The following is a 17,328-nucleotide window of genomic DNA, read 5'->3' on the forward strand; positions in this document are numbered from 1 at the left end:
TTTCATTCTCTAATACCATTTCAAATAATCCTAACATTCTATTCGCTTTTTTGGCTTCTCCAGCACACTGAGATGAGGATTTCAAGGTATTGCCCAATGTCCACAAGGGCTCCGAGGTCCTTTTTCTGGGCGGGGGTTCCTAATATAGAATCCAGCATCGTGCACTTGTAGTTGGGATTATTTTTCCCCTGTTTGCTTCACTTTGCAGTTGTCCACATTAAATTTCATCTGCTATTTAGAAGCCAAGTCTCCCAGTCTCACAAGGTCCTTCTGCAGTTTTCATAAACTGCTGCAGTTTTAACAACTTTTAGTAAATTTGTGTCAGCCACATCATTGACCTCTGTTTGGAAAACTGACCATTTAGTCCTATTCTCTGTTTCCTGTCTTTTAACCAGGTACCAGTCCACAATAAGACACTGCCATCTATTCCATAACTATTTTAATTCCTGTACTGCAAGCAAAAGAAACCAGGATAATCCCCAATTTGTTAAATGTCACAGCAGTTCAGTAGCTCTCCCTGTTCCTGGCACAATGTATAGTTGAATCTCTCTGGGATGAGGCTTAGTTATACCTAAATAACCTGCACAAAACCATCTATAATGTGGCATTAATAATAATAATAATAATAAAAATAAATAATAATAGAAATTGGCATTAATATGTTGCATGTCATTTGGTTAACACTCCATACTGCACATAAAATTCCAGGAGCGATAGGATATTGAAATTACATTTTTACTTATATTCATTCATTTATTTATTCACCTTGTACAGTGCTGCCTATATTAGCATCGTATATGCAATAAGAAAGGAGTTATATATCTATTTATGGTAGCTGATTGAGTCTGAGGAGTAGACAAAAGCAGCATCTCTTGTTAAAAAGCAGCTTGAGTTATATAAGTCACTGCATTAAAGTTAATTCCTACCTGCCATAAAACACTATTCATAAAACACTAATTGCAGGGAGTGTCTGTTCCAACCAACTGTGTTATTCACCCTTTGCTTTGGCTGAACTGCTGCTTTACAGGGTAAAAGGCGACAAAGCTAAAAAGTGCCACATGCTCACATTCCTTGCTGTGTCCCGGTCAGCTCCGTGCAGCAGTAGTACCCTCACCACGTTGCTGTGGCCCATCTGTGCCGCTATCCACAATGGGGTGGTCCCGTCCTGCAAGAAAAAGAAGCCCGGCTAGCCCTCAGTTTGTTCAATGTCACAGCAATTCAGCAGCAGTCTTTAAATTTTGTGTAGCAATAACTCAAGGAATGGATCCCTTCACGGAAACCCTTTGGAGTCCCAGCGCACGCTTTCCATTAATGGCGACGGGGAGGAGAATCACCGCACACGAGGCAGATCCAAGGTTGTGGGGCTGTAATGCCTTTTGGTAAGACCAACATAAGAACAGTTCAAACATGATGCCAATCCTCAGCTTTCGAGGCCTCGTGAGTCTCTTCCGAATGGAAGGGGGGGGAGAATGAGACCGAGAAAGCAGGAGGAAATTGACTAGGAAAGATGAAACAAGTTGTGTTCCTTTATCTGAGATCCATTAGGATCTTCTATCACAGAGTTTATACAAGCTGATAACGCTCTCCATATCAAATATAGAACAGAGGCCCACTGGGTGCATGCCTCATGCTTGTAACACCAGAGACAGCAGGTGTGTTGTTAATCGACAGCAGAATATCACCCTATATTTGGCTGAGGTTTAGATTCCTCTCTTGCATTCTATAGAGAAGCATGAAATCATATTTCTAACCTACACCTCAGACTCTGACAGATACCTGCTGGGCTCTTACAAAATCAAATGACAATTGGAAGGTGTGGTTTTGATGAATGTATTTTGTGACTGCTATTTATGAAACCCAGAACAATCAGTTATTTTAGATGCGTTAAAAATGATGCTACTTTGGGTTGGGGCAGTGCCCTGCACTCGGACGGAAGTCTGTGATGCTGCTTCTCAATCACGCCATTACAGGAAGATGTGAGTGGCAACCTCTAAGGTGAAGGCCACAACAGATTACTCAGTCAGTGCAAGGACACCAACTGATGACTTGCCAAAGAGAGAGAGGAAAGGAGTTTCATTGTGGATTCTCTGATTACAGTTGAGCAAATAGTGTCCACATGTTATAGTGATTGGCCCAAGGTCACATAGAGAACTAAAGCCAGCGAAGTAACTGGAATTCAAAATCTGGCATTCTTGATGGCTAGCACTGACCTCTGTACCACCCCCACCCCCATTCTTTCTTGTTCCAATCTCTCCATGCCTTCTTTTCTATCAAAGAAAACATTTCCTGGCTCTGGGAAAGTGACACACAATTGATTTATTTGCTGTCAAATGTAATTTGCCCTTTTTTGTTTCACTTGTGTTCACTTTTGTTTTCAGTTGTGTTTGTGTACAGAAGCCATGTCCCTATCAGCCAACAATGACATACTGCAGGCTTCTGCTGGAAAACTGAATAAAAATCCTTGCTCCCTCCACTGTCCGCCCCTACCACCTTCCTGTCCTGTCCCTTTTTTTTTTTTAGCTTTCTCAGTTTGGAACTCTGAAGTCAGAGAATATTGTTCAGCAATTTTTAACATTTGGCTGCTCACGGGATGGTCCCTCAGTCGGCCTCACTCACCCCAATGCCTACTCCTTCTCGTGGTAGAGACGCCACCATGCTTCCTCCTTCTCCTGGGCCTTCTCAGACGCACGCGCAGAAGTTTAAAAGGTCCATGGCGGGAAAAGATCTGTAGCGCCCTATTTCAGCATCGCTGAGACCACAGGCCTCAGCAACAGATCCTCCTGCATTGCAATGCATGTTGCTTCTTGTCTCTGTGACTTCTTTCCTTAGTCTTGCCTCCTTGTTGTTGGCATGACCCTCCTTGCCTTAATTCATTGTTATTTTGCCCTGCCTTGCCTCTTCTTACCTTGCCCTGTCCATCTCTGCCTGATTTCTGGTTCTGACTTCTGCTATAGATATGGACTACTCTTCTGGGCTGCCGCCTGCCTTGACCCTAGCTTGGACCTCAACTTGCCTGCTCGCTGCCTGCCATTACCTTGGCCTGGACCGGATACCATTGCTTGCTGCCAGCCCTGACTTCTGCTTGAGACTTGACTTTGTCAGACTGCTTCTTACGGGACTTTCGCCCTAGCCCTGCTGGCCCCGGAAACCCAAGGGCTCAACCTACGGGGTACAGGTCTGGTACAGGTGAAGCTCCAGCCCTAGTAAGAGCAAGTCCACCTGCTGTTGGCATGAGCCAAGTAGGTTCGCCCTCTAGACAGCGTCAACCACGCCACAGCTCAATGGCGCACTTCCTTGACAGTATTATTGTAAATATTGTTTATAAACCGGCACCCATAGGCAAAGAGTGGAGGGTTCCTTCTCAGAAATATTCCTAAGGTGCAGAGGAATGTTCCCCTCCCCCTCTTCCAGTTCAATGGAGGTGCGGGTGGCGAGGGGTAGTACTGGATCTCCCTTATCCAGATCCTTCCCTCGCCTAAGTTCTGTGCTGGCCCAGCAGTTTCTTAAAAAAGAATTCAGCACAGGGTGCTGAGAGACTTCACACGCTGCTAGGCCCAGCAACGTCCTGTTCCCTTTTCCTGCATGGGTTTCCTGTTACTGTGGAAACCCATGCAAGGAGTGGGGCACTGTTGGGCCTGTCAGCACAGTAGGGCTCCCAGGCTCCATGCTGATTTTTTTTGAAGTAGCTGCAGCTACGGGCCAGCACTATGACGGGAACAGGCCGTGACAGAGGCAAGGCAGCAGCGACACTCTGGTGCCTACGAAAATCTGGTGCCAGAGGTAGTTACCTAGATTTCCTATACCTAAATCTGGGCCTGTTTATAAAAATGTAAAATGTTTTTTTTTCTGATAGCAAATGGCTTTTACTCATAAAACATTGTCTCTCGTTTACTGTTCGTTCTGATCTTTTTCCCTCACCTTCTCTGGATCTTTGAAATATTTGCTGGTTAGCTGTAGCAGGTATGTGGAATAAAAGTATGTGCTGCTCTTATTCCTATGAAGAATTAAGGGTCAACAAATTGGACTAACTGAATACTTCTGTGACAAGCTTTCGACAGCTAAACTCCCTTCATCAGGCCAGTAAAGGAACATCACGGTTACACTGGGTTTAATAGGACGGAGTCGGCTAGGCCAGTGGTTTTCAAAATTATTTTTCTAGGGTCACAGTGGAAGAAACATTTTTTTTTCTTGGGCCCTAGTATATGGAAAACACTCTCACCCCATACTGCTCACCACCCTCCCATTACCAACTCCCTTTCCCAGTCCCTAGTACCCATTCTGACACCCCAAGCCCCTTTCCCCAGCCCTCTTTGTCCACTCTTACATACCCATCACACCTTTATCCCCAGCCTCCACTGCCCACTCACACCCCTACCCCCTTGCAGAGTCCCTGTTAACCACTCTCACACCTCAGCCTCCCCCCTTGCCCACTCCCTATTGCGTTCCCACACGCCAGCACCCCCAGATACCACTGCTCGCTCATACCCCTAACCCTCCCCTTCCCCAGTACTCCCTACTCAGTCCCTACTGCCTACTCTACCACTCCCAGCCCCCTTTGCTCATGTTCCCTCCAAGTGTAGCCCTGCATGGTGAGGGTAGTGCCTGCAGCCACAAAGAGAAAGGCGTGTTCTGCCCCCTCATTTCTTTTAATATCGGAGCCAGCGGGAGCCAAAGAGCAGCATCATGGCAGCTCCAGCTCTGCACAGATCTCAGTCACTTTGAGCTGCGCAGTGCCTGCACTGCCGTGTTTGTCGGCGAACGCTGCGAGAACAGCATGGGAGGTAAGGGTACCACATGGCTCAAACCTCCGAGAGCCACGTGGAGCCTTGAGCTGGCAGCCGAATTCTGCCAGTGCTGCACTTCCTCCTTCCCCACCACAGCAACCGGAATGGGGATGGAGATGGGTCCAGGAATGGGGCCGTAGCCGTGACCCAGTCACCGATATGTTGCAACACCGACTTTGAAAAACACTGAACAAGGCTGACTGCACCTTCATCCTGACCCATAACTACTTCAGCTTCAATAAATAATAAAAAGGTATCACCTACAGCTTTGCTTGTTGACCTTTAATTCTACGTTCCCAAGTGGACTAACACGGCAACCACAATTCTTTTTTATTCTCAAATAGATCCAAGAAATTAGTTTTCATTTCTCTCTTTGTCCAGTAGAGGGATCTCTGAAACTGCTTTTATTTTTTTTGCTAGACGAGTCCAGCAGATAAAAGCTGCAAAGTTCATTTTCTTTATCCGTAGCTCAGGGTAAGCAGGTGGACCCAGGCTCCTCAGTATGGTTTGGGCATATCCTGCATTTCTGAAGGTTTCTTGCACGGCTTTGCCGGTTAAAAAAAATGGACTGTAAATCTTAGCATGCAGCAGACTGGGAGTTAAAACACAGAGGAGGGAAATGTTTTCCAGGTCTGCTAGAAGACCAAAGATTACCCACAGATCAGTGCCTGGATTTCAGCAGCCTCCTAGAAGTATCCCTCCAGTGAGAACTAAGCTCCGGCACGTTGCCCTGCAGCAGCAGTGGGACTCTCCTGAGTAACGCCAAGCCTTTGTGCTCCTTGATGATCTCTCAATACTAGCCCCAGCCACCAGGAGGTAGCCAAATGTATCCTTAGCTGAAAGCAGCACATTGTTTCTACCTTCATTTGCCTCTGCTCTGACCTCAGCTCCTGAATAAAACTGTGAAATTACTCTTTCTGCCTCTTTTCATGCACTGTGGACGACAACAACGTAATGATCTATATACCTGAAGAGGCAGGAGGTGCATGGGCTTCACGCTGCCACCCTGTGCGGTTACTAAGTTACACACACACACACACACACCCTCGCAAGGTTAAACTGCAGTGCAGTTGGATGCTGATTTCACTGTACATATTGACAGTACAAAGTTCACAGAGAATATAAAAGCCCTGTGGTACCTTAACAGTACCAGGAACACCCAGCTAAACATTTGCACTTTCACTGTGCTGATCATTACCTGCCTTGGCTGGTTGGCCTTTGCTCCATAAGAGAGTAACATTCGAATGACATCCACATAGCCTCCTTGTGCTGCCAGGAAAAGGGAAGTGGCCCCATCCTGGATTGAGAAAGAGAGAGCGAGAGCTCTGTTTAAACAAAAGTGAACTTTAATCAGAAGTTTGTAAAAAAAAAAAAAAAAAAAAGAAAGGAAGAAAAAATTGTCAAAGCTGATTTTACATAGGATCTTAATCACTAATCTAAGTCAATTGTGAGTAGATATCTTCTCATTTCCTGTTTCTCACTTATTGATGGAGGAGCAGTTCTGATTTGAGCCTGGAAGGATTTTGATCCATATGACAGAGACCCAGATTCCATCAGATGGAAGAAATTTATATGACTCTGCTGGCCTGGCCCAGATGTAGATTATAGGATCAGAAAGCACCACTAGCACAGATGGGCTGTACTCCAGTAAGTGGTCAGATGGGCAAGCAGAAAGTGCTCTTATAGGCCCCACAAAACTTCCAGTTTACTACTGCCTACAAGAGTCTGATAGATCTTTATTTCCAATTGTACTGTGATCTGCCTGACTTAGAATCCTAATCAGGACCCAGCTGATGGCATCAGAATTAGCGATGGATGAGCTGGGGGAATCTGGATGATCGGGTCAGAATGCAGATCAGCTTCAATAGATCCAGAATATCCACAGCACGATTCAAATATCCATAATAACCCACTTCAAAGACAAATATTTTCAGATGTGTTCTTTTATTGGAAGTATTTTAAGATTCCCACTAGCTCTGAATACTTGGAATGTGTAAATAATTGCAAAAATCCGAACCAATCTTGGTAAATCCAGATTTAAAATATAATCTCCTCTAAATAAGACTGAAAACAGGTTGAAGCTGTTAAGTAAATTCAAAGACAACATTCACATTTGACCTGGGGCAGAATGGGGGGGGGGGGGGGGGGTGGTTTCCCCTATCTCTGGTCAATCACAGCTGCTTCCCTCGCTGGTTCCTTCATGGACAGTTATAGAGTTGGTTAAGTTGAAAGAAAACCCAGAGGCCCAGCAACCCAACCTTCTTCTAATTACCCAACAGTTCCCCCCAATGAGGTAATGCAGGAGGAGACAAAGAAAAATTGTGTCTCTAAGCAGTTACAAAGAACAGTAAAAAATTCCTTCCCCAATCCATATGCAGTGATAAATTAAATCCCCCACCTGGTACTAATCCCTTGAGTCTCATTTCTTCACCATACCCAGCAATATCTTTTTCTCCCCTAAATGTCTAATTTCCCTTTCGTGCCAAGCAAGCCACCATTTCTTTGTACAACAGCTAGCAGGTTTTATTTCTTCAATTGTTGTTTAAAAAACAAAACAAAAAAACCAGCTCTATGTTGAGCGCCGGCTCTCCCGATGCACACCCAGGCACTTCTCCTGGGCAGGCGATTTTCTATTTAAATTATGTGTCGCACTAATAGGGAGGCACAATAGCGAGTTCCTAGCGCCTCCTTATTAGCGGACGAGGCGGCTGTCAGCAGGACAGACAACCGACGCTCTATTTTACCGGCATTGTTTTTTAAACCCGCTGACAGCCACAGGTTAGGAAAACGGACCCCCGTAAAATTGAGCGTCAGTTTTTCTAACCTGCTGACTGGCGGGTTAGATTTTTATTTATTTATTTCATTTTAAATTTTAGGTTCCTCCAAAAAGCATTTTTTTCTGCTTTTCTTTACACTTTTCCCAGTTGTTTAGAACTTAATGCCAGCCTCGGAAATTAACTTAATGTTAATTTCCGAGAGTAAACTGTGCAGCTTGGCCGCGCATTTTACTTTCAGTATCCAGGGTGACTGACTGATAGGCTCATCAACATGCATTTGCATATGATGAGTGCTATTAGTTTTCGGGGGATTGGCTGTGCATTTTCGATGTGCTTTTACCTTTTCCAGTATAAGGGGTAATAAGAGCGTGTCGAAAATGCGCAGCCAAATGGGTGCTATATCAGCCTCAGTGTGTGACGTGATACCTCAGATTCTGAACAAGAGACCTTGTTATATGCAATTTAGATAATAAGTGCCAGCTCCCTGGATGCAATCAGTGCTCAAGCACACCTAATATTGAGCAAACTTCTTCACTGTAACCAGGGAGAGGTACTTTGTGTTGAGTGTAGCACTCACATTCATTTTGAAAAGTTGGCTCCTACAATTTAGAACTCTACATGCTACCTAACCCTTTTACCTGTGTTGCCAGAGATGACAAGAGGGTGCATCACTTGAATTTCTATGTAAAATGGAATCTGCAGTGCATTAATTCTATAGGTTTCACAGCTTCAGAAAAATGGCATTTTTAGCCAAAAAGATGCAGCATGTTTCATTTCAATTCGTTTTGCAAGCATACAACGAATAATATTACTTCTTAAATTTGTTCCCCTATCCCTTACATTTCATTGTGATAAAGATTAGAATGTATAATCCTTTATTGCCAGGCGTAACTACTCTGACAGGCCTGTGTTTGACATTACTCCTCTGTGGACTTCGGCCAACCCTTCAGGTACTGCCTTCTCCACTTGTGTGCAGGAGTGCTGAATGTGCTTCAGTAGTTTTTAAATAATATCCCTGCAAACCGATTTTAGATTATTTCAGAATTATGTCTACAATCAACTTTAAGAAATATATTTTCTGGATGTAATTGCTATAATGTATACAAAGATGATTCGGAAGTGTGAAGTAATTCAGCAGTGGTTGCTGACTTCAGCAAATTGTTGAGGGACAGGGTTACCAGATAGCTTTAAGTCATAGGTGGATGGGGGACAAACTAACTGATCCAGTTCTGCGTTTCCTGATTACATCTCTGAAATTGAAATTCCAAATTTCTCCAAGAAAGCAGGGCTGCAAATCCATCAGTGAAATGGAACAAATCCAGGACTGGATCATCCGGTCCCTGGTGACACGGATCTACCCAGTAACGTTGTTATTCGGAACAATCCCATTTCTGCAGTCAGACAGGTCATCAAATAACCGTGAAAGCCGATTTGTTTGTCAAGCGTTGTAAAACGATGCTCTTGACGTGCGGGGGTGGGGATATGTCAGAGGCCGCTGTTCTTCTGAGCTTCAGGGGTGAAAGTCATCATTGAAGATGCTCTGCTATCAGGGCCTCCTCCTTGCAGGGCGGCATGTGCCGTCATTTGTTGTTGACGGCAGTGGAAAGCAGCTGGCGCGGTATCTGAGGCGGGCATCGCCCCCTAGGTGTGGTCCGGAATTTCAGCTGTACAATAACAAGCAGGCAGCGCCCGCCCTGCACAGCTGTCACCGGGAGCCCTCAGCCCTCAGCCCAAGAGCCTACAAGTTGTGGCAGGAGGCACGTGTGCTGAGTTTCAGTGCCAAGAACTGGGAGTAGGTGCGCTTCTAACGGGCAGCAGTCAAGCTGGTAAACAGCACAGTACCTCATCGGTCCAGATTCATATCTCTATTGTTTCCATTTGAGTTCATGAAAAACTTGTTGCTGAAGGTTGTACCTGCACAAATCTAATTTAATAGAATCGCTGGGACCTGCCATTCCTATAGGTGTAACTACCATAATTCAGACCTGTATATTTATATTCCACCTTGTAGGCACTTCATGTACTGTAGATATTTCCTTGTCCCCAGACAGTTTGCTATCTAGCGGGCTGTTACAGTAAAATGCGCTCCAGCGGAGCGCGCTGTTAGCCCGCGTTTGTCCGCGCATTTTCGACATGCTATTTTTACCCCTTATACAGTAAGGGGTAATAGCGCGTCGAAAACGCGCGGCCACCCCCCCCCCCCCCGAAACTAATAGGCCCATCAACATGCAAATGCATGTTGATGGGCCTATTAGTCATTCCCGCGCGATACAGAAAGCAAAATGTGCAGCCAAGCCGCACATTTTACTTTCAGAAATTAACGCCGCCCAAAGGCAGGCGTTAATTTCGGCCAGCACCGAGAAAGTGTACAGAAAAGCAGAAAAAAATGCTTTTCTGTACACCCTCCGACCTAATATCATAGCAATATTGAGTCGAAGGCCCCAAAAATTAAAAAAAAAATTAAAAATCTGCCTGCAGCCTGCGGGTTGGAAGACGGACGCTCAATTTTGCCAGCGTCTCTTTTCCGAACCCGTGGCTGTCAGCGGGTTCTAGAACCAATGCCGGTAAAATTGAGCGTCGGCTGTTAAACCCGCTGACAGCCGCCGCTTCTGTCAAAAAGGAGGCGCTAGGGACACGCTAGTGTCCCTAGCGCCTCCTTTTACCACAGGCCCTCATTTGCATGCAGGCCGATACTGAATCGCGCGCCCATGACACTGGCCTGTGCGCGCTTCTTTCTGTATCAGCCTGTAAGTGGGTCCTCAAGGCAAGGGAGGGTGAAGTGACTTGCTGAAGGTCACCAGGAGTGGTGGTGGGATTTGAAACTTGTGCTTCCTGATTCATATCCTGTTGCTCTAACCACTAGGCTACTCCTCCAACCAGCAGTAAAGCAGTATTTATTGCAGCATAGGGTTCCACTGGTTTTCAAAGAACAGTGCACCTACCTCCAAACTGAAAGCCTATGTTCTTACATTGAGGATAGTTTTCAGCAGGGCACTTAAGTAGTCAGGTATGCCCATAGGTGCCAGCTTGTGGGTGCAGCGGGTGCTTGAGTACCCATAATATTGAGAAAACTCCTTCACTGTGTCCAGGAAGGAGGGTAATTTATATTGAGTTTAGCGCCCATGATCGGCTGAAGATTCAGATTCACTAAGGAGAGTGCCATTAACCATCTGAAAACCCAAAACGGAGTCTGCAATACTGAGTTCCTGATTTCCTGGAACTGTCTTGCACCTGGGAACATGTGAGGGATGTGTCACTTTAAATATTTTTTTGCTACTGCTACTGCTTTTTATGCATGTAACATCTGGTATCTAACTGAATATAAGAATTTATAGTATAACCTGTGGTTTGTTTATTTCTCAGACGTTGTCATAAAACTGTTTTATGCATATATGACACAGAGAATCTAGCTTTTCAGACTTTCACATAGGGTGTAATTATTATTTTCTTAGTGTGTTTTGTATGATCCAGACTACAAGGCAAAAACTACCATTCTTACAACCCATTACAGAGATATAATCACTAAAGCGAACAAGAAGTATTTTTTTACATAAATAAATCTAAATTCCCAACATTCCGTTTGATTTTTTGACCGCCACCACATACTGAGCTGAGGATTTCAAAGTATTATCTACGTTGACGCCTAGATTCTTCTCCTGGCTAGTGACTTCCAGTACGGAACCTAACATTGTGTAACTACAGTTTGGATTGCTTTTCACAATGTGCATCACTTTGCGCTTGTCCACATTATATTTCATCCTGTGACTCATCTATTGTTTTGTGTTTTTACTGCTGGTACCCCCAGAGGAAAAAAATAAATATTACATGTTGGAACCTTAAATCTATTATGTGAGAGTGCCTTTCTGAATGTTGTGATCCTGCCTGTTATGCAGGCTCCCAACCACCAGAGGTCCCCGTGGAGTTGCTCCTACTTTCGCTTCAGTCATAGTTTCCGTGATCCCATGACTCAGCAGGGCTCTGCCTATTTAGCCCTGTTTCTGGCTATGCTCAATGCTTTGCCATTGAGTCTTGCTAGCTCTCTGCTTGGTGCTGTCCTGCTTTGGACTGTGCTTTGGTCTTCTCAGGTATTCTGCCTTTGCCTTATTCTCTGGCCTTTCAGGCTTTCTGCTATTGTCCTGCCTGGTGGCCTTCTCAGGCCTGCTTTCTAGTCTGTTGCCTTCAGGCTTTTGTGTTCCTTGTCCTGTATTGTCCTGTCCTTGCTTGTCCTGGTCTGTTCCAGCCTTACTCGCACCCAGCTCCAGTGTTCCAGTCTGTTCCAGAGTTCCACGCTTACTTGCACCTGGTTCCAAACTCCAGTTCCACGCCTGCTTGATTCCAGCCTCGCCTTCTCTCAAGTCTCCAGTCTGGCACCGCCTGCATTTTTACGTCAGCCTCAGTCTAAGTCCTGCCGGCCGCCAGAACCCAAGGGCTCAACCTGCGAGGGAAATGGCTGGTATAGGCTGAAGATCCTTAGTCCTGTTTGTATCTGTCCTGAAGTCCTGGCTTGCCCCTGTAAGGATTCACCAGCCTTATTGGGCCTACAGCCACAACACTGAATCCCAAGGTTATGGATTTGATATAAGAAGAAGCATTCTTAAGAAAGTCTGAAATAGATTGTTGAAGTTCCACTTTGAGGAGGCAGTAAGATGGTCACAGAGGGGAAAGTGTGAATTTTTTCCTTTTTCCTGTCCTATAGGAAATCCTCACATCCTCATTCCCTCTTAGCTCAGTCCAAGTCAACATCTGACCTGAAAATTTATGAAATCACAGACATGGTATCAGAATGATAATCCCCAGCATCAGGACTCTTATTTTATTTGCTCCTAGTAGTGGTTACACAGTTATTTACTTTGTTGTTTAACCCATCCTTTCATAATTAGTGCTCAGAATGGGGTACAAAAATAAGCGCATAATACAATATGGGTAAAGATAAAAAAACAGTAAAATATAAAACATAAAAATAGTGTGACACCACATGAATGCAATAACATAAAATATAAAACATATTGTAACACCACATAAATATCTCCTTTGGACTGCTACTGAAGTAGAGAAAAATAGTTTTAAAAAACCCTGAAAGGTGCAACAAAAAAGGTGTACAACTGGCATGGACATTGTCAAAAAATACCATCTTAGAAGAGCAGTCCAGATGTATTCCATGAATTAAGAAAGGTGGAAGGAAGGCCAAACAATCCTGGCATGGTTAAAAAGTGAGGTAAAGAGGTGGAGGAGAAGGAATTACCTTGAAAATTGCTTGGCCGGCCCGAGGGGTAAGAGAGGCTTGCCCGACGGAGCAACGGGACTTCCGGGTTCGACGTCATCGGGGCAGAGCCGGCGAGGTCTTTAAAATCTGACCCCCCCCCTGGGACTTAACCCGAGGCGGAGGAGAAGGAATTACCTTGAAAATTGCTTGGCCGGCCTGAGGGGTAAGAGAGGCTTGCCCGACGGAGCAACGGGACTTCCGGGTTCGACATCATCGGGGCGGAGCCGGCGAGGTCTTTAAAATCTGACCCCCCCCTGTGACTTAACCCGAGGCGGAGGAGAAGGAATTACCTTGAAAATTGCTTGGCCGGCCTGAGGGGTAAGAGAGGCTTGCCCGACGGAGCAACGGGACTTCCGGGTTCGACATTATCGGGGCGGAGCCAGCGAGGTCTTTAAAATCTGACCCCCCTTGCAGCGCGCAGTCAACGCCGGCGCGCCGCCCAAGCCGGAACATATGTGCCTTATGTTCACTCTGAAAACTGTGCTGGGAAGAAAAGTGTCTGCAGATATTTGATCCTGCTTTTCCGCAGAGCCCTTTCCCATGGATAATAGTGCATGCAAATTTGAAAGGGCTTTCCATGTGCACTATTTTCCTTCCCCCTTACTGACGCACCGCCACCCCCTCGGGCGGGCATGCTGTGGAACAACGCGCGCACGCTTGTAGCTGGGTAAAGGCTGGTTAATTTTCAGACAGCCCTTCCACCTGGGCAAAAAAATCAGTATTCAGCCAGCTAAATAGCTTTCAAAAAACTTCTATTTTCCGTGTTTATTTTTCTGTTTTGTATTGATCCGCTGATGCCACTTATTGATATTCATGGCATATATGAATATTGAAAATAATAAAGAGAAAGCTTAATAAAAAAAGAAAGGGGAGGGGGAGGGGAGAGGAATTCACTCGTTTGGCACCACAAGGGAGAAAGTCCTGCCTTTAATCTCTTTCAGCCTGTAGCTCTGGCTACAGGGATCTCAGGGGTACAAATTTGTAGAACTGGGCTGTTAAAGCAAAGGTTAATCTCTTGTCAGGGTTGTTGAGAGTTTCGCAGGTATGGTTAGATTGAACTTTCCTGTAAAAGAGTGACATTTCCCATTTCCAGAACCGCATGTGTGCCTTTGGTTGCCTGCACCAGGTGTAGTGAGAAGACAGAGCTGCCGAGGTAACCAAGCTATCGCTTTGATAAAGCTAATTTGGCTGGGGTGCAATATGTGAGCTATTAATGCCATTGACATATTTGTGGAAAATATAGTTTCCAAACTGAAAGGAGAAATGAAATAACTGCGCACAAACTGGGCCATTTATCAGTTTGCGTTAGGGCTTTAATGCAATGCGTTGTACAAATCAACTCCTCTAGTTATACTTTTCATCCATTATAATGAATACCTCAGAATGATCCTGTAACCCCACCCGGCTAAAATCCACCCCAGCTTCTGAAACCACCTCAATTCAAAGTGCCCCTCTGAGGTGGTACATATATATATAGAGAGAGTGTCAGACCGACTCTACAGAGAGGTGTGTGCGTGTGCATGTGCTCTCCCTCTCACTCACACATTCATTATGCCTTTTTTATCATAGGCACTATTTCTGCTATATTTATGGCATTTTGATAAATCTAGGCCTTTAGGTAAAAATTTAAGGACTGGCCAGAGAAACTGGCAAATTGCAACTCTTTTGCATGTGCTAGATATTTTGATTTTGCACCAAATTTCAGGTTTGATTGCAAAATCCTGCAGCTTCCACCATCAAACAATAAGAACAATTGTGCCAGAAAAAAATAAATCTGAAAATCGTTTCCTTTCACAAGCAGTGCAAGTTTGGTCCAAGGCATACATTCAATGCTAGACAAACACGTAGGACAAAATACAGCATGCGTTAAAAATGCGCAACTTGATGCTTGTGGGACTTTTTCTTAATCCTTAAATTTGGGCCTTAATTTGAATGGAAATTCTTTCTTTCTTTCTTTTAGAAAGCTCCTTGCAGCATCCAAATCCCTGCTTATTTCTAAATGACCGGAACATATGCTATATGGCCCCTAAAACTTAACATTTTGCTTGTGACTTTTTCCATCCACTTGCCCTCCACAGCCCCAACCCTACTAATGATGGACTCCAAAGAATAAAAGACAAGAAAAGAAAAAGAGCAGAATAGATTCTGTTCAAGGTGATTACATACATATAAAAACTGACTACACGTCCCCTCATGCCAGAATGTGGCTTTGTGACCAGATAATAGGGATGTGAATGAGTGATCTGATCTGATTCAGATTTGGATCATCAAATATTTGGTTCAAGTTTCTATTTGTACTCAGAGGCACTTTCTATCCTGTTCAAATGTATTCTATTCTTACGCTTATTTACCGCTCTTCTCCAAGGACCTAGAGCAGTGTACAACAATTTCAATAACAACAGTTCCATTATATGGCATAAAATTACAATATCATAAAAATAAAACAAATATATTGGCATAAAATACAAGAAGTGCAATAATCACTATTATAAGAAACCCATCCCCACACACCTCCCTAAGAATCGGTTTTACTTGAACTGGTTTTGATGTACGAGAGGAATATTTTCAGACTTCGATTATTCAAAGTGTTCAAACACAATACAAATTAGAGGGCAGATACTGATATGGCTAGTTTTGTTTTTATCAGACTGCTCAGCATCATTTTGCATTAATGGCTCTGTTTCTTCTCTGGTTAAATTAACCTATTGGGACCCCCAGTGCTAATTTTGTCCCCACTACTGTTTAGTATATTTATTTAGCTGTTGGGGGCTGTGAGTACATTGGTGAGCCTGTGAGTACATTAATATATGCAGATCATGTTCAACTCATCTGCCCAACGCGTCAAGTTAGTACCCTGGCTTTGACTCAGCTCCATCAAAGTTTAAAGGTGAAAATAAGAAGTTGGCATACTGGTTCAGACTGAGGGTCCATAAAGCTCAGCATCCACTTTCCAACAGTGGTCAATCCAGGTAACAAGTACCTGACAATTATCCAAACATTAAACAGATCCCATACTACTAATGCCAGTAATAGCAATGGCTATTTCCTAAGTCATCATGATTTTATAGAAGTTTATGAACTTCTCCAGGAACTTATCCAAACCTTTTTTAAACCCAGCTACACTAACTACCTTAACCACATCCTCTGGCAATGAATTCCAGAGCTTAATTGTGGGTTGAGTGAAAAATAATTTTCTCCAGTTTGTGCTATTTGTTAACTTCATGGAGTGCCCCTTAGTCTTTGTATTGCATGAAAGAGTAAATACACATTTCCCTATTCAAGTCTTTTCATGAATTTATAGACCTCTGTTATATAACCCTCAGCTTTCTTTTCTCCAAGCTGAACAGCCCTAACCTCTTTAGCCTTCCTGAAAGGAAAACCGTTCCATCCCTTTTATCATTTTGGTTGCCCTTCTCTGTACCTTCTCCAGTCCAACTATATCTTTTTTGAGATGTGGCGACCAGAATTGGCGAGTAACAACTTATCATGACATAGTCAGAAAAGAGAGGTCTTTTAGTATTGGGAGCAGTGATTTGATGTCCTGCAGAGTGACTTAATTTAGATTCTGACAAAGTTATTTTCATTAATTCTGTAAAATTTCTTGTGGTTATTTTTAATTCAACCCTTAATTTAGAGGCACATGTTGCCTAGACAGTCTGCACTGCTTTTTTTTAAGCTGTGCATGCTGCAGAAATTGTGCCTGTTGTATTTGAAATCTGTTAAAACAGTGCCCATACCTTAGTGGTGTCAATTCTGGACTGATGCGCAGAGACTACTGAACAGACTTCAAGTGGTCCAGAATGCAACAGCAAGAACAGTGCTAAGACGATTTAAATGCATTTCTTCTATCTCATTACTGCATTTTTTGCATTGGCTTCTGTTACTAGTAACAGTAGATGAGCATAGATTAAGATCTTGACATTGGTATTTCAAGCATTACCAGGAAACAGTGCTTCTAATGTAAAAAATAATAAGTTGTTTTGGTATACTCCTCATCAGGATTTGTGTTAGGGTGTCCTTCTAATGATAATAACTTGCAAGGTGGTGAAAAAATCTAGCAAGGGCTTTTTTTAGGAGTGGCTGCAATTTGTGGAATAGACTTCCAGCAGATGTTTGGCTAGAGATGAATTATCTGAATTTCCAGAAAAATAAGACCTAGATTTTCCTCTGATATCTTATTAAGAATTCAAGATTTCTGTAATTTTACATAACTTTTGATGGGGGTTTTTTTTTTAGATTTTTAGTTGCTTGGCTAGTATGTTTTGTGTTTATTGTTTTATTGAGTTACTTATGCCTGTATTACTTATTTTATTTTTATTTTATATTTATTTTGAAATATGTATTTCATATACACTGCTTTGGATAGCCTGAAAAGCTTGAGAAGGCAATCTAGAAATTTTTGAAATAAAAAATACATTTTTATTTACTTCACTTATACATGTGAATCAGTGAAACCAAATGAAAATCAATAAAGATATGAGTACAAAAAAAGTGAATTAGTGAA

At 43.5% G+C, this 17,328-nt stretch overlaps 1 protein-coding gene across 3 annotated transcripts in view; it reads right to left on the minus strand.

Annotated features, from left to right (window-relative positions):
• ANKRD29 (ankyrin repeat domain 29) overlaps positions 1-17,328 on the minus strand; it is a 143,816-nt gene that overhangs the window by 20,203 nt on the left and 106,285 nt on the right. For 2 of the 3 annotated variants that reach the window (XR_003854784.1, XM_029591134.1), the window contains exons 6-7: positions 5,983-6,081; positions 1,067-1,165 (exon numbers count right to left, since the gene is read on the minus strand). Coding sequence is in view for 2 of the 3 variants with exons in the window: in XM_029591134.1 (XP_029446994.1) it covers positions 1,067-1,165; positions 5,983-6,081 (198 nt within the window). In the remaining variant the exon portion in view is untranslated. The remainder of the gene's footprint in view (positions 1-1,066; positions 1,166-5,982; positions 6,082-17,328) is intronic. The other variant, XM_029591135.1, reaches the window with a different exon arrangement.

The sequence above is a fragment of the Rhinatrema bivittatum genome, chromosome 2 (assembly GCF_901001135.1).
Source record: "Rhinatrema bivittatum chromosome 2, aRhiBiv1.1, whole genome shotgun sequence".
NCBI classification, from domain to species: Eukaryota; Metazoa; Chordata; class Amphibia; order Gymnophiona; family Rhinatrematidae; genus Rhinatrema; species Rhinatrema bivittatum.